The sequence below is a fragment of the Lepidochelys kempii genome, chromosome 2, assembly GCF_965140285.1.
Source record: "Lepidochelys kempii isolate rLepKem1 chromosome 2, rLepKem1.hap1, whole genome shotgun sequence".
Classification (NCBI taxonomy): Eukaryota; Metazoa; Chordata; order Testudines; family Cheloniidae; genus Lepidochelys; species Lepidochelys kempii.
The window spans coordinates 249,020,380-249,038,705 of record NC_136381.1 but is presented as its reverse complement, the minus strand read 5'-3'; the positions used below and the strand labels follow the sequence as shown (position 1 = coordinate 249,038,705).

At 40.9% G+C, this 18,326-nt stretch overlaps 1 protein-coding gene and 1 long non-coding RNA gene across 3 annotated transcripts in view; one reads left to right on the top strand and one right to left on the bottom strand.

The window, feature by feature from the left end:
- LOC140907779 (uncharacterized) overlaps window positions 1–18,326 on the top strand; it is a 238,375-nt gene that overhangs the window by 106,105 nt on the left and 113,944 nt on the right. The gene's annotated exons all lie outside the window — the stretch shown is intronic.
- The window catches only part of VIPR2 (vasoactive intestinal peptide receptor 2), an 88,154-nt gene that overhangs the window by 51,474 nt on the left and 18,354 nt on the right, over window positions 1–18,326 (bottom strand). For both annotated transcript variants that reach the window (XM_073334537.2, XM_073334536.2), the window contains exon 4: window positions 14,640–14,737. In XM_073334537.2, coding sequence (XP_073190638.1) covers window positions 14,640–14,737 — 98 coding nt within the window. The remainder of the gene's footprint in view (window positions 1–14,639; window positions 14,738–18,326) is intronic.

Here is an 18,326-nt window from a genome sequence, read left to right as displayed (position 1 = left end):
AACAAGGAACAATGGTCTCAAGTTGCAGTGGGGGAGGTTTAGGTTGGATATTAGGAAAAACTATTTCACGAGGAGGGTGGTGAAACACTCAAATGGGTTACCTAGGGAGGAGAATCTTCATCCTTAGAGGTTTTTAAGGCCCAGCTTGACAAAGTCCTGGCTGGGATGATTTAGTTGGGGTTGGTCCTGCTTTAAGCAGAAGATTGGACTAAATGGCCTCCTGAGGTCTCTTCCAACCCTAATATTCTATAATTTGAGAAAATACCAAAGAAACCCACCACAGTAGCATTTAACTTCAAAAGGGAAACTACGTAACACTGAGGAAGCTAGTTACATGGAAATCAAAAGGAACAGTTACAAAAATGAAATGCCTGAAAGCTGCATGGAAACTTAAGAAAACGTACACCATAACTGAGGCTTAAACTAAACCTATATCCCAAATAAATTAAACTGCAAAAGGATCAAAAATGTGGCACCATGGCTAAACAGAGTAAAAGAGGTGATGAGAAACAAAAAGGCATCCTTTAAAAATTTGAAATCAAATCCTTGTGAGGAAAACAAAAAGGAGCATAGTCAAGTGTAAAAGTATAATTAGACAGGCCAAAAAAGAATTTGAAGAAAAGCTAGCAAAAACCACAAAAGCTAACAGCAAAAACATTTAAGTATATCAAAAGCAGGAAGCTTTCCAAACAAAGTGGGGCACTGGACGATTCAGGTGTTAAAAGTGCACTTAAGGACGACAAGGCCATTTGCATCCATCTTCACTGACGAGGATGTGAGGTCCCGTGCTGCCCCCTGCCAGCAGCGGCGGTCCTGTGCCCCCTCCCCCCTCCAGCACCAGAGGGCACCCTGGAGCCCCCTCCCAGCACGAGCAGGCACCCCAAGGCCCCCTCCCCAGCACCAGCAGGTGCCCCAAAGCCCCTCTCCAGATCGGCAGCTGTGTCCCCGGAGTCCTCCAGAACACCAAAAAATTAGTCAGGGGTATAGAGTACAAGTCATGGACAGGTCACGGGGCCGTCAATTTTTGTCTATTGCCTGTGACTTGGCCATGACTTTTACTAAAAATGCCCATGACTAAATCTTAGCCTTAGTTATAAGTCTTTGAAAAACTGCAGTTTGCACATGTGCAGTACAGACTGGCTACAGTTTAACAGCTAAGCTATCTGAAGATTTCATCCTCCATGAGCATGCTCAAGCCTCTCAGAGCTTCTGGTGCTGACCAGACTGTGCATGCACTGTCCCCCAGAGTAATTGAGTAAGCTCACCCAAGCAGGGCTACACTAGCCAAGATGGACTTTCCCTGTACTAGTTGTTCCCACCTCCTTTTGACAAGGGCAGAGCTGGGCATTGGAGCTGAAAGCAAGGGGCCTTTATCTCCTGGGCTCTCAGTGACTCCCTTCTGGCTCTCAGGCAGTGTGGAGGAGGAGGATGTCGGATTCAAATGCATAGAGGACAAAAGCCAGACCAGGTGGAGAGGGAAGGAGTAGATTGGGGCAAGGAGTCTGGTGAGACTGGATGTGAAGAGGGAGAGAAACTGTGACCGGCTGAGTAAGGCGATTTGGACTGACAGGGCAAGGAGACTAGGACAGGGAGTGAGGGGAGTGGTGGCAAGTGCTGAAGCTGGGCCTGGGATCCCAGGGGCGGGAGAGATGCTGGAACTGGTTGGGCAAGCAGAATTGGACTGGAAGCTAGTGAGGGAAATGTGGGGGATGACTGGGAGCCAGTTCGTTGGTGAGACTGCGCAGATGATGACACGGGGGAGGGAGGGAGGGAGACTGGACAAGGAGATTGGGGACTAGGAACCAGTGTGGGTGAACAAGGATATGGGAGAGGATAGACACATCTGACAGGAGGCTGAAGTGTGGGAGGAGAACTGGGACTGTATATGTGTGTATTGTAAAATCATCTCTCTACATACAGTAATATACTGTATATGTGTATATTGTAAAATCAACTATTTTCTATGGTGTGTGCGAGAATTTGCAATTTGTAAGTTACATTTCCACTTTGCTTTGCAAGACAGAATAACAGTTTTTATTAAGGGTTCAGTGTGGCAGAGAGATGGGGACAAGGACCCACGGAGAGGGTGGTGAGGAAGACTGAATTTGGATGAGGAGCCCAGGGAGGGGGGACTAGCTGGATGAGGAGCTGGGAATGGGGAACTGCGCCGGGCTATGAAGGAGGGTGGGACTGGAATGAGAAACCTGTGAGGAGACTGGGACTGGGCAGACAAAGAGGAAGTGACTGAAATCAGGAGCCAGGGTGGGAAAGAGACAGGACTGAGACAGGTTGAAGTGGACGGGGCAGAAGAGTTGAGCTTCGGAGCAAATGGACAGAGCATGGAATGGACCCCAAAGTTCCTGAGTTTCACCATTCACTCTGAGGCCAGCAAATGTGTGTGATATCCACGAGCAAACTGTGTTTTATCCCCCTCTCATACTTGTCGTCATAGAGGATGACAACTTACTATTGCTATTAGTTATTTTGTTAGCTCAAGAAGTCTATATGGTGAATTGAAAGTTTCCAACTCCACTGATGAACCATGTGGATGTCAATATGATGCCACACAGTGGGATTTTTGTTATTTTCAGTTTGCTTTCCTAAAAAGCTAGGAAATTACACAAAAAAGTAAGTTAAACTAATATTACTAAGGTCACAAAGTTAAGCACTCAAAACTTAATTAATTCCATACAATGCATATTTTTAAATCAGAATTTCATGTAGTATTAGGTCAAATGCCTTGGAAATCCAAGTATACTATATCAACAGTTAACTTTATCAACAAGACTTGCAATCCTGTCAAAAAAAAAGGACAACGGTATGATTGACAAGAGCTAACTTCCAGGAAACCAAGCTCACAGGCATGAATTATATTTTTAGTCTCCAACCTGTCACTGAGAGTCCCAAGTTAACTGATCTATTATTTCCCGCAGGATTAACATGAAGCTAACCAGTCTATACATCCTTGGGTCATCCCTTTTAAAATATTGGAATTACACTGGCAGTCCTCCAGGTCTTGGAAATTTCCTGTTTTCCAAGATATATTAAAAATTAGCATTATTGGTCCAGCGATCTCTTTAGCTAGTTCCTTTAAGATGCTTGGGTGTAAGTTATCCAGGACTGTTGATTTGAAAATATTTAATTTTAGCAGATACTGCCTCACAGCCTCCTTTGTTACAGATGGTAAATCCTCTGCTTCATTCCACATACAGAACAGAAATATCTATTGAACTTTTTGCCTTTTCTACATTACTATTTACAATTTACCATCCACATCTAGCAATGAACCTATTCCATCTGTAGGTATTTTTAAAATTCCTAATAGGTTTAAAAAATGTCTTCTTACTGTCTTTAATCCCATTGGCCATTGATTCCTTTGGCCTTAACAGTCACCTACATTTTTTAACCTGTGACTTCTATTCATTACCATTTACGTTCCCACTTTTCCATCCTTTATATATTGATTTTGTTATGCTTTATCTCTACTCCTACTTCTTGGGTGTTCCTCATTTTCTGGGTTCCCAACTTGATTTACTAGGGCCTAGTTTGCTGAAGTGCAGAGCATTACAACTACAAATGAAGTCAAGGAGAGCTGTGCTTGAATATGTAAAAATATATATACAATGTTAAGTTCTCCGGAAAAAACAGGTTGTAGGCATCTCATATTGGCTCCCAAAATTAATGGATACTTTTGACCTTAATATATCTGTGCCTCAGCTCCCCATATTTAAAACTGGGATAATAATGCCCTCTCACTTCACAAGGGTGTTGGGAAGATAAATGAATTAATCCTTGTGAAGCATATGGATACTAGAGTGATGAGTGCAATAGGAAAGTCAAGAGGACATTAATAATTCTGTTTTCAAAGCAGGTCTGAACAGGTTGCAGTAAATAAGGTGTGGGCCACACATTGAACAACAAAGAGAAAACAAAATCTTCAATAGTGAGTCATTAACTGAGCTGGGTCCATCCTGTGCACTGAAAGAGGCAGCAGTCTTGTGGAAATAATATGTGAAAACATAATTAAAGACTGTATTATAATGCACATGCACAAGGGGGCTGAATTAAGGTTTGTCATAAATATAAAGGGAAGGGTAAACCCCTTTGAAATCCCTCCTGGCCAGGGGAAAGCTCCTCTCACCTGTAAAGGGTTAAGAAGCTAAAGGTAACCTTGCTGGCACCTGACCAAAATGACCAATGAGGAGACAAGATACTTTCAAAAGCTGGGAGGAGGGAGAGAAACAAAGGGTCTGTGTCTGTCTGTATGCTGGTTTCTGCCAGGGATAGACCAGGAATGGAGCCTTAGAACTTTTAGTAAGTAATCTAGCTAGGTATGTGTTAGATTTTGATTTCGACATCCAACACATCTCAGGAGCTTCTAACAAAGTGGCTGATGCACTCTCCCGTGAAAGTTTCCCAGAATCAACTGGTTAAAATCGTCCTTAAGATGTGGAAAATATTGTTAGTCTTTATGTACTTGGTAGTATATTTAGAGATGCATGTGTCTTATTAACTCTGTTTTTCCTAGAGCTCCAGGAAGAAATCCCAGCCAGTGTCTCACCCTAGCTGAGATTTGGGGGGCGTGTCAAATATAAAGGGAAGGGTAAACCCCTTTGAAATCCCTCCTGGCCAGGGGAAAGCTCCCCTCACCTGTAAAGGGTTAAGAAGCTAAAGGTAACCTTGCTGGCACCTGACCAAAATGACCAATGAGGAGACAAGATACTTTCAAAAGCTGGGAGGAGGGAGAGAAACAAAGGGTCTGTGTCTGTCTGTATGCTGGTTTCTGCCAGGGATAGACCAGGAATGGAGCCTCAGAACTTTTAGTAAGTAATCTAGCTAGGTATGTGTTAGATTATGATTTCTTTAAATGGCTGAGAAAAGAATTGTGCTGAATAGAATAACTATTTCTGTCTGTGTATCTTTTTTGTAACTTAAGGTTTTGCCTAGAGGGGTTCTCTATGTTTTTGAATCTAATTACCCTGTAAGATATCTACCATCCTGATTTTACAGGGGGGATTTCTTTATTTCTATTTACTTCTATTTTTTATTAAAAGTCTTCTTGTAAAAAACTGAATGCTTTTTCATTGTTCTCAGATCCAAGGATTTGGGTCTGTGGTCACCTATGCAAATTGGTGAGGCTTTTTATCCAACATTTCCCAGGAAAGGGGGGGTACAAGTGTTGGGAGGATTGTTCATTGTTCTTAAGATCCAAGGGTCTGGGTCTGTAGTCACCTAGGCAAATTGGTGAGGCTTTTTACCAAACCTTGTCCAGGAAGTGGGGTGCAAGGTTTTGGGAAGTATTTTGGGGGGAAGGACGCGTCCAAACAGCTCTTCCCCAGTAACCAGTATTAGTTTGGTGGTGGTAGCGGCCAGTCCAAGGACAACGGGTGTAATATTTTGTACCTTGGGGAAGTTTTGACCTAAGCTGGTAAAGATAAGCTTAGGAGGTTTTACATGCAGGTCCCCACATCTGTACCCTAGAGTTCAGAGTGGGGGAGGAACCTTGACAAGGTTGCTTAGACAACCTTAATTCTGGCATTTCTTAACTTTGAGTGCTTGGCTTTGCAATGTAAGTAGTGTTCTTTTAATGTAGTTTTGTGTGTGTAATATACTGTATATGTGTGTATTGTAAAATCAACTATTTTCTATGGTGTGTGGGAGAATTTGCAATTTGTAAGTTACATTTCCACTTTGCTTTGCAAGACAGAATAACAGTTTTTATTAAGGGTCCAGTCCTGCTCCATTCCAAGTCAATAAGCGTTTTTATATTTACTTTAATGAGTACATGAGAAAGCCCTTAATCACTTCTCATGGAAAAAGTAATGAAAAAAAATGTAGAGTGTGGTGTAAATAAATACAGTATGACGCACAATGATTCAAATCATAAAGAGCATCGGTAGAAGTGAGTCCTGCATTATATTTTCTTGAGGAGGAAGGATCCAATTTAGACTCTTGAGACAAACAGTCCATTAGTCCACAGCAATGATACATTTCAGAGATAACAGTGCTGTACATGTGTTCTGAATGCACTTCGTGACATTAAGGAACTGTTTGAACAAGTCACGCTCAGCCGGATTTCCTTACTTTGATAGGATCTGTGGGTGCTCAGCCTCTCTGAAAATTCAGAATAGCTATGTCAGGTTTTCTGCTGCTTATGTAACTCAGTCATAACCAAAGAGCATGGGAAATGGAAAAATACATTGTAAGTTACCGTGGTACCAAGCATTCACATTACTTCAAATGTGTGTTATGTCTTGCATTAATTTCCTAGCTATGTGTGGGTACCTGCTTATGGCCTACAAACACACATCAAACCCCGCTCCACATAATTCGTATGTACTGCTCTGTTTTATCTTAGGGTCAATCTACACTGCACACTCCCTTTACAGTAGTGTGTAGCGTACATACACAGCATGCCCCCCAGCAGCAGTATAAATAGCAGCATAGATGGCACTGCTCAGGCGAGAAGAGTAAAGACATGCTCAGACGAGAAGAGTAAAGGGTATGTACCTGACACAGTTCTCTCCACACCCAAGCAGGGCCTCCCCCATCCACACTGCTATTTCTAGCAGTGCAGTGTCCCGCTGTCTCCCCACCGCTGGAGTTTTTTACTACCACAAGGAGCCCCGCCAGAGGCTTTCCCCGCTGTCGTGGAAGACTCTGGCAGTGGGGAAAGGCTCTGGCCATAGGAGGCAATAGGGAAAGGGTCCAGGGTAGCTCCCTGCTTACGGAGCCTTTCTCCGCTGCCGCCCCCTGCCAGAGCCTTTTACTGCCATGTGTAGCGGCACACTGCAGTGTGGATGCAACCTGCTTTTCACTGCAGCATGTAGCTACACATAGCCTACACGCCACACATGGTTTGCAGTGCAGACATTTCTTTAGGCACAGCAGACTTGCCCAGTCTAGAAAAATGGGTTGAGGTTAGCGTATGGTCGCTAGCTGGCTTTTTCATTCATGCGGATGAATTTCAATGCCTTTTACCTTGCCTGACCAGCTTGTGCTGTGCCCTGTGCAGGGTCTTGGCACTACGAAAAACACCATAAGAGGGAGCCAAGGATACACCTCGACCTATTAAATCTAGATGAAAGATACTGAAATCCATCCACACGACAAAAAAGGTGGTGACAAGGTTCAGATTAGTTAACACATCCCAATCTATCCTTGACCCATTTTTTAAGTATAGACAAGCCCAATTATTCCTATTGCTGTTATACCTACTAAAAATCCAATACAAATATCCAAAGGAGAAAAAAAAAAGGAATGAAAACTTGGATGGCCGAGGTGGCATCTGGAATTGAATCTCTGAGATTCTTGAAGGCTGATAGCTCACATACTGTATGGAGATTAGAAACTAAATACTGTAATAAAGATTTAAATTAAGCTCTTGACTGTTAGCAACATACATGGCCTGATTCTCCTGTCTCATAGCTGCCAATCAAGAGTAACTCTCCTCAACTCGAGAGTTACAGCAGTGTAAACCCAATGCAAATGAGAGGAGAATCAAGTTGAGAGTATTTTCTTCAAAGCTACTATTGCAGGTAGGTTAGGAGAGAACTATACTTTAGCAAACATTCTCCACAAAGCTTCTATTTCACGACTATGTGCACTCAGTATATTGCGTAATGAACATTTTTTAGATGTGCCTAACTTGATGGCTATTGATTTACATATATTCTAAATAAGTGAGATAAACTGCAATTGTTAAATTTGTTTAATATATTTTTAAAAAATGAACATGGAAACTTAAAATTGCATCTGTAGGGCCAAGTTCTGCCCTCAGATGCCAAAAACTTGCAACTGAAGTGAATGAAGTTGCTTTCATGCATCTGAGGGCCCTAAAGCATCAAGCTGTGCACACTGGCCAGCTATGTAACCACGTGATCGTTACTCCAATCTCTTTACAGAAGAGAAAGTATCATTGTAGCAAATAACTCATATTACAGATATAATCAAATGTCTTTGTTTCTCCTGAAAGAAAACTAATCCGACTCCTTGTACCCTTTCTATGTACTTTCATATTTAATTATTTTCCATGCATTCCATTGGTCATTTTATTTGGGATGTATGTGATAGAATAAAAGGGACAATCAACTTGAAAAAGCATATTCCTGTATTCCTGGATCAAAGATTTCTGTAACTGAAAGAAGTCAGCAATAAAATGTTATGTGATGTCTGGTACTGTGTGAATTTAACAGCGCTTTGTGGGTAGAAAGTCTGTTGTTTCCTCCGTAAGGCCAAGTTAGGCCACCATGCTGCAATCAGATTCATGGTGGCAGACCCCTGGCTCCGTGTGGAGCCCAACTGAAGCCAATGGGCTTTCACCTGGGTGCAGGGGATGAGCCAGCAGATCTAATGGCAAGATCAGGGCTTAACTCAGTTTATCCCTCACTAAGACAACCTTTATATGTAAAGACAGGAGAGCAGAAGAATCCTTGTTGATGTATTTAAAAAAAATTAAGGCCATGCTATTTCAGGCATGCTGAATCAGAAAAGTTTATTTTAATTAGTTTAAAAAAATTAAGTTGATAGTTTCCTGATTAAGTAAAATAACAATACGATGATAATTAATTCAAATGATACAGATTAGGACCTAAACTAATTCCCACTAAAGTCAATGCAAAAACTCCCAACGACTTCAGTGGGAACTGGATCAAACCACTCACCATTTTAGCAAGCTAAGTGAATTTGTTCTTTTTGGGAAATTGGCAATGAAATATAATGGAAGCATTAGGTGATTTATTATTAAATGAACTCCTTCTATTCCAGATCATTAATAACCTGAACAGTTTGTCACCTTCTTATTAAATACCTATTCAGTATATCTTTACTAATCCCTTCTCTCTCATTTAAGTTTTTAAAACAAATTCATAACCCTTCAAAGCAAACGTGCCTTTCCCCTTCTGGAGCATAAAAATAAGTTCTCACCCTAATTGAGAGTAACTGCTAAAGAAACTGAAATAAACAATCATAGAAGTGTAGAACTGGAAGGGACCTCGAGAGGTTATCTAATCCAGTCCCCTACACTCAAGGCAAGACTATGTAATAACTAGTCCTGACAGGTGTTTGTCTAATCTGTTCTTACAAACCTCCAGTGATGGTAAATCCAAAACTTCCTTCGGCAATTTTTTCCAGTGCTTAACTACCCTAACAGTTAGGAAGTTTTTCCTAATGTCCAACCTAAACCTCCCTTGCTGCAATTTAAGCCCATTGCTTCTTGTCCTATCCTCAGAGGTTAAGAACAACAATTTTTTTACCCCCTCCTGGTAATAACCTTTTATGTACTTGAAAACTGTTATGTTCCCTCCTCAGTCTTCTCTTGTCCAGACTAAACAAACACAATTTTTCCAATCTTTCCTTAATAGGTCATGTTTTCTAGACCTTTAATCATTTTTTTCTTGTCCTCTGGACTTTCTCCAATTTGTTAACATCTTTCCTGAAATACGGTACCCCAGAACTGGACACAATACTACAGCTGAGTCCTTATTAACATGGAGTAGAGCAGGCGAATTACTTCTTGTGTCTTGCTTACAACATCACAGAATGAAGTTTGCTTTTTTTTGCAACAGTGTTACACTGTTGACTCATATTTAGCTATAAACCCCAGATCCCTTTCCACAGTACTCCTTCCTAAGCAGTCATTTCCCTTTTGTATGTATGCAACTGATTGTTCCATCTTAAATAGAGTACTTTGCATTTGTCTTTATTGAATTTTATCATATTTACTTCATACCATTTCTACATTTGTTCAGATCATTTTGAATTTAATCCTATCCTCCAAAGCACTTGCAACCCCACCCAGCTTGGTATCATCCGCAAACCTTATAAGTGTACTCTCTATGCCATTATCTAAATCACTGATGAAAATATTGAACAGAACTAGACCCAGGACTGATCCCTGCGGAACCACACTCAATATGAACTGAATCTATGAGATAAACTCATTCAGCAGCAAAGATAAACTGCTATGTCAGTAGGTAACAAATTAAGAACCAGATTTCATTAGCCTGGCATATACTGAACAACACTTTCTTCAAGGGGACTGACTGCAGAAGAAATGGCTATTCAACATGAATGAGGGTAACAGAATCTGGTCTAAAACATTAAACCTCCTGTTTCCATAATCCCAGTGGTAATACCTCACTACACCACCATATATACCCTTAATAGACACCCAATGCAAACACAGTTCCTTTCTTTTTACACACTTCTGGTGTACAAAGAGAAAGAAATGTGAAGATTTCATCACTGAGCCCTGTGAAGGGGAACACTTTCTATCTGTGCTGCCTAGTGGTCAAGCTGCCTTCCCCCTGGGCATTCCCCTTTCTTCCCTACCGTTCTGCCCTGTAAAGGCGTGCCCTTTCAGTGACTCAGCCCTGAGCCAGGTCACGTTCTCAGGCTATATACAAAGAATCCAATAACAAGGAAGTCTCCAGGATTAAGCAAGGGATTCAGGGCTTCCCCCTTGTTTGGGGTCTCATGGTCCAGACTGTTGTGTCTTCCCCCAACTAGGGATTCCCCACCAATGGGTACAGTTCTCTAGCTGTCCCTCTTTAGGGACTGGTATGGGGGCCCAGGCCCGGACGCATCCTTTCCAGCAGGCTCCAGTCCAGGGCCCAATGGCAGGCAGCTAAGCCCTGCAGCCTATGATGCTATGCAGCTGCCTCCTTGGATCACTACCTATCAGTCCCCTCTCTCCCCACAAGATAAAGTACTAATGTACAATGATAAAGGCTCTAACCTTTAGAGAGTCACAGGTCCTTCTTTGTAGGCTTGGACATGTCGCTATAGTCAGGCCTCAAGCAGCAAGTGCTCCTTCCCAGGAGCTCAGAGGGCAGGTCAGCTTCTTCCCCCTGTCTGCCTAATACTGAGCTACTCTGCTCCTCTTTTTAAGCTCCTCCTCCAGCCAGTGCAGGCTTTGCAGGTAGAGTGGGGTGAGGTCGCCTGGGCCCAGAGTAGTTCTTTAACCCCTTCCTTTCCAGTGTGGGCTTTGTTACAACCCATCACAGGTCCTCTTTGGACTTTTTACCGAAATTTGGGCCCAGATCCAGCTAAACTATGCTGACTTCCACCAGCTAAGGATGTGACCCTTTGATAGTACTGTAACTCTGTACGGAGGCCTCACTTCAAGGAAGCATCCTGATTCAGGAAAGCACTTCAAACACATAGCTAAGTCTCACTGACTTCAGTGACACTGAAGTACATATTTAAGTGCTTTCCTGAACAGAGATGGATTTAAGCATGTGTTTTCCTGAAGTGGGCGCTAACATCGCAAAATTTCTAAGGAAAGCTTCAACAAAGAGACTTTCATATTTCTTCCTCTACTTTGAAACTATAAATAAAATAAAATGTTAAGAATTAAAAGAACTAACTATTCTTATTTGAATGTACTGTCTATTTGCAAAGGAAATAGCTACTTTCTACTGACCCAGAACTAGTGAATTTAACTTTATTTTTGATACTAGATAACACTGAACAGATTGTCCAATTTCTTGTCAGGAAGGAATTTTCTGTCGTGTCACATTAGTATGGTCAATTTATTTTCTGGCAATGAAGTGCCCAGAACTGAACTCAATATTGCAGGGTCAGCCATGACAGCGCTATGAGGAAAGAGGAATTGGTGCCTCCCTGCTATATGATATTATGGCACCTCAGATGCAGCCCAAACTTGCATTATCTCAGTTTCCATGATACACTATCCACTCGAGCCAGTTAGAAAGCGGTAACACCACAAAACATTTTGTAGTAACAGTGGGCAGCTAAGTATCTCCCCTCTACTTCCATCTTCTGGATTTTACCCTAGATGCTTTATTGTTGTTTGCCTTATTCCAGGTTGATTCATATTTGTTAATTCTGCCCACATTTCCAACCTCTCTAGTTTCTCCTGCACTATTATTTGCAAATTTAATTAACTTAAGTTTCACACTCTTCACTCCAGATCATTAGCAACAATGTTAAATAAGAACAGGTCTATTCAAATACTAATTCCTTCATCTGCCATCAGGACTGCTACAATGTATCCCTTTTTATTTATTGGCCTTTGGTTGGTTTTCAATCCAGGTGACAATGTTTGGGTACATGACAGTTTGGTGGTTGTAAAAATGGTTCTCTGAAACAGTAAAGCACTTTCAATTTTCCAAATATTCAGATGATTCCAATATCTCAGAATAACCATCTGCATACAAAATGGGAGAATAAAATGTTCCAGTCCATTTCTTTGTCAACTATTTTTTAGTTATTTATGTGTCTGGACTTTTTAATGCATTAATGAGCCACACTAATTCATGATATTTGCAAAACTCTTCATATACATAAACGAATAAAAAAAGTTCTTTAAAATGGAAAAAATTTAGAGACTACAGATTGCAGTTATGTGCATATATGAGATATGGAACTGTTACGTACTCACTGGCTTTTGACAGTCTTAACTGAGAAAGAGCAGAAGTGAACTAATTATAGTTTTCCAAACACGTTGTATTTTCATGGAGCACAGTGATTACTGTTAACACACATACGTATACGGAGTGGTATTGTTTTCTTTCTTTTAGTGTCTAAAAAGAATCTGGAATCCCTATATTATTTTGAAGGAAACTCAAGTTTTTCATATTTACAATAATTTTGGTTCTCTGTCCAGCATGTACTTGTTACAACACACGAAATGAGACAGGAAAAAGATCAGGAGGGAGTTTCTGGCAACCATTCTACCCTTGTGTGTGTGTGTGCTTGCACACACACAGTGATGGGGAGGAGGGAATGGGGGTAGGCTGGGATAATACGCCTGCTGCTCTGGACAGGGTCCTGAAAGAGGTCAGCTGGAAATTTCATGCACTCCTTTGGGGATCAGGCTCTTCACTGACTCCTCCAACCTATTTCACCCTGAATAGGTCTACCACTTAGACACTGACTATGACTTCTTTAGCTTGGATTTCATCAGATCTGGCAGACAAGGCAATGAGTCATAACAGGCATATCAGACATGTCTACAGCTGACTGCATCTGTTGCTGGCAATCCTGGCAGAAAGGAGCAAACTGCTGGCAATAACAGCTGAGTCAAGGTGGGTATCTATCTATCTGACAGATTTCTTTAGTGCCCACCACCGAAGTCATTAAGCACCTGGAAGAAGTAGGACATATTCCTTCTTGAAGAATAGGCATCAACTTTATCATTGCATGGGAGGTACATAGGAGGAGCCCATCTCTCCATGTGTGAATGGGAATTTGACTGATGGTGGAATCCTGCATTTGCAAGTGAAGTCTTGCTCTGGTGTGATACTACAGAACTACTAGAAAACCAGGAACATTTCTCACAAATAAACAAAGATTGTGAAAAACATATGCCCTTTTCTTGTTGAAAAATTTCAATGTTAGCTAAGTGTTCTAATCTGCAGGTGATGCAGGAAGACCTGGTAGCTCTCCTCAAAAGACATATAAGGGCAAGAAATGGTAGAGGCAAACTGAGAGGATTACATTTTAACACTTGCTAGGATCATTTGTTCTATATCTGACAGCCTTTGGTCCACATTCTGATGTACCTTATAAACTGATGTAAATCCAGAGTAATTCCCATGAAGACAATAGAGCTAAATGTTCATTCTACCTATTTACTGTATTTAAATGTACTGTACAGATTAAATGATATATACAATCATATTAAACTAAAGGAATACTAGTTTGTATTATAAATACACAAAATACTTAAAACATTAGTAGTATGCAACAGTAGCAGAAATTTTATAGTACAATGACTGATAATGGCATCACAGTGCCTAGCACACTGGGTTCCTGATCCACTACTGGGGCTACTAGGCATTACAGTAATCCAAATAATAAATAATAATGATGATAATAAATATAATCATTAGTTTTTTATCATTATAGTTTATGAACCCTACACCTCTGCTCTTAGGGTATGTCTACACTTCGAGCTGGAGATGTGATTCCCAGCTCAAGGAGACATTCTTGCCCTAGCTCCCATCAAGCTAGCATGCTAAAAGTAGAGTGTAGTCACAGTGGCGGGATAAGCCCTGACTACACGCTTAGGGTCTCATACGGGTATGTACCCAGGTGGCTAGCCCCTTCCATGGCTTGTGCTGTCATGGATACATTCTATTTTTCATTGAACGAGCACAAGTATGTTTCCTCAACCTGAGAATCAGACCCCCAGCTCAAAGTGTAGACATACCTTCAGCTTAGATGAGAATTTCAACTCAAATAAAAGATTTTCTATACTCTCAAACATGCGTACACAATTCCTGTAGATTTCAGAGTAATATGCATGTATTTGGGAGCAGAATTTGGCCCTATAGTTTCAAGCAGAGAAAGGTATCACACAGTCCAAAGGCTGGAAGTTGAAGCTAGGCAATTTCAGTACATAAGATGTACATTTTTAATGGTGAATGTAATTAACCATTGGAACAGTTTACCAAGGGTTGTGCTGGCTTCTCCATCACTGACAATTTTAAAATCAAGATTGGGATTTTTTTTAAAAGATATGCTTGAGGTATTATTTTGGGGAAGCTCTATGGTATGTGTTATAACAGGAGGTCAGACTAGATGATCACAATGGTCCCTTCTGGCCTTGGAATCTATGAAACTCTTTTGAACATCTGCATCTGAATGAACAGAATAATTATTTTTCTTACCTTACTGTCATCATCACTGTCATAATAACCACAAGCGCTTATGTAATCTGGAAATATCTCTGACCATCCGTCACTTGTACAATTTTTGCTAATATTTCCTGTAAAACAAAAGTCACATATTTTTCCACATAGATTTAAAAGCTTCCTAACCAACAGGCCTTAAAGCCAAGCTTCATAAAAACTGTGCCTTCTTGTGGAAACCACTCCATTAACATGCTTTATGCTCCAGCACTGTCATTAAGCAATCCCACATATTTCCATTCATGTGCACTTACTGTTTTAACATTTATTCTTGGCTCTGAGTCATACCAAATATCTTTGCTATGCTAAAGAAACATACATACAAAATTGCAATGCTATGCCTCCTACTTTCAATCATGGAGTGTTTGAACAGAAACAGCCTGAAAGATTTTGTAGTTTTGTTAAAATTACTCTGAAGGGAGTTTATTATCTTCCACTTTTAGAGAATTATTTGTAGTTAAAATAGTTTGCCGGACAAGTAATTTGAATGAAAATGGCTCTATACAAACCTTGATTACTCTAAACTATTATTTAAGATCTTCTGAGCAGGTGATATTAAGTGTTCTACTAAAAGAGTTATTGAAGTCCTTGGATACTACAGTGGTGAATTTCTACACAGACAGATGAACATGCATCTGGTTTATAGCAAATTCTGATTTAGCACGTAATGCATTTTAAAGGCCCTCTCAAATTATGCGCACAGAGGCAAGGAGCAGGGAAAATATCACAATACAGGCAAACTTCAGGGACTTCAATCTATCCTCCACACCCATAATTCAATGGGGGGACCAAAGGGGAATCTTTTTGTTTTAACTATGAGTCAGCAGTGTGCCCTTGTTGCTAAGAAGGTATGAGTCAACAATGTGCCCTTCTTGCCAAGAAGGCTAACAGCATATTGGGCTGCATTAGTAGGAGCATTGCTAGCAGATCAAGGGAAGTGATTATTCCCTTCTATTCGGCACTGGTGAGGCCACATCTGGAGTATTGCATCCAGTTTTGGGCCCCCTTCTACAGAAAGGATGTAGACAAATTGAAGAGTCCAGCAGAAGGCAATGAAAATTATTAGGGGGCTGGGGCACATGACTTATGAGGAGAGGCTTATTTAGTCTGGGCTTATTTAGTCTGCAGAAGAGAAGAGTGAGGTGGGATTTGATAGCAGCCTTCAACTACCTAAAGGGGGGTTCCAAAGAAGATGGAGCTAGGCTCTTCTCATTCTGTCATCTGCCATCACTGAGGAGCAATGGTCTCAAGCTGCAGTGGGAAAGGTCTAAAACTATTTCACTAGGAGAGTGGTGAAGCACTCAAATGTGTTACTTAGGGAGGTGGTGGAATCTCCATCCTTAGAGGTTTTTAAGGCCTGGCTTGACAAAGCCCTGGCTGGGATGATTTAGTTGGGGTTGGTCCTGCTTTGAGCAGGGGGTTGGACTAGATGAACTTCTGAGGTCTCTTCCAACCCTAATCTTCTATGATTCTATGAACTCAAGCATGAAAGGTCATCTGGCCTCTGTCAACTATAAATTGGTCAAAGTGGCCCTCTTATCTGTGATAAACTAGGAGCCCACACTTCGAAGCAATATGGTCAATAGCACATGGGGGAGACTTACCAACTAAGAAGATAAAAGTTATTCCTATGAGGTGTATGCACATTATTCATGATGCAATACGTTACATAGGTTCAGACAGGAGAGGTGAGGTTCAATTCAGATAAGCATACAGGCTTTTGGAAGCTTATCTCAACTTCTGAGTCTGCAACATTGGGCAGGAATTTTGTGAGGACAGGCTTTCTTTTACAACTCCGATCAGTTTTAGGAGGCCTTGTGTCATGTGAAGTGCCATCTTTTGGGAAAAAATTCAAAATAGAGGTTCAGAGCAATTTTAAAAAAAGGAGTACTTGTGGCACCTTAGAGACTAACCAATTTATTAGAGCATAAGCTTTCGTGAGCTACAGCTCACTTCCTCAGATGCATATTGTGGAAACTGCAGCAGGCTTTATATATACACAGAGAATATGAAACAATACCTACTCCCACCCCACTGTCCTGCTGGTAATAGCTTATCTAAAGTGATCATCAGGTGGGCCATTTCCAGCACAAATCCAGGTTTTCTCACCCTCCACCCCCCCACACAAATTCACTCTCCTGCTGGTGATAGCCCATCCAAAGTGACAACTCTTTACACAATGTGCATGACAATCAAGTTGGGCTATTTCCTGCACAAATCCAGGTTTTCTCACATCCCCCCCACCCCCATACACACACAAACTCACTCTCCTGCTGGTAATAGCTCATCCAAACTGACCACTCTTCAAGTTTAAATCCAAGTTAAACCAGAACATCTTGGGGGGGGGGGTAGGAAAAAACAAGAGGAAACAGGCTACCTTGCATAATGACTTAGCCACTCCCAGTCTCTATTTAAGCCTAAATTAATAGTATCCAATTTGCAAATGAATTCCAATTCAGCAGTTTCTCGCTGGAGTCTGGATTTGAAGTTTTTTTGTTTTAAGATAGCGACCTTCATGTCTGTGATTGCGTGACCAGAGAGATTGAAGTGTTCTCCGACTGGTTTATGAATGTTATAATTCTTGACATCTGATTTGTGTCCATTTATTCTTTTACGTAGAGACTGTCCAGTTTGACCAATGTACATGGCAGAGGGGCATTGCTGGCACTGTGTATATATAAAGCCTGCTGCAGTTTCCACGATATGCATCTGAGGAAGTGAGCTGTAGCTCACGAAAGCTTATGCTCTAATAAATTGGTTAGTCTCTAAGGTGCCACAAGTACTCCTTTTCTTTTTGCGAATACAGACTAACACGGCTGTTACTTTGAAACAGAGCAATTTTAGTGATTAAACATCTCATGGCACTTTTTGCAGAAGTAGAGGGCTTACAGTAACTTGTCCAAATTAATGTTTAGGAAATTACATTCTGACCCCTTAAATTCAGCCTCTAGTTTCAATTGTATACAGTATTATCTTTACTCAGTGTTGTTTTGTATAGTGTTGCTATGAGCTTTTGAGCAATAATCACTCAAAAAGAGGCTGCATTTCACGGATGGAGAAAAGAATTACTGTGTATATGCAAAAAGAAAAGGAGTACTTGTGGCACCTTAGAGACTAACCAATTAGTCTCTAAGGTGCCACAAGTACTCCTTTTCTTTTTGCGAATACAGACTAACACGGCTGTTACTCTGAAACCTGTGTATATGCAGTATACCAAATGATTTCCCATTTCCCGTCAACTGGATTTGTCTGAATGATAGATTTGAGCTAGAAGATCTTGATCACCTTTTACACATTCTAGAACTCTTTGTTTCCTTTTGTGAGTTTGGGTAAGGAACAATATTATAACTTTTGCTTATCACTATGAATGTAACTGTGCTAGGAGAAATTGCCTCCTTCTCAGAATTCTCAATTTATGCTTATTCTAATTTATACTTAATTTGTGCAACTGATGACCCATCTTTACTCCTCAATCCCATGAACAGGTGCCAGATAGATTAGGTTTTCCTACTACAAGTGTGTTTTTGGAAGAGCCACAACTGAAACCACTGAAAAGCTATTTTCAGAGTTGTGGAATTTTGGTACAATGGAAGTTCTTGGAAGTTCTTGATATCCAACAGAAAAGCTTAAAGTTACAGGGATATGCTGTATGAAAAGAATCTTTTC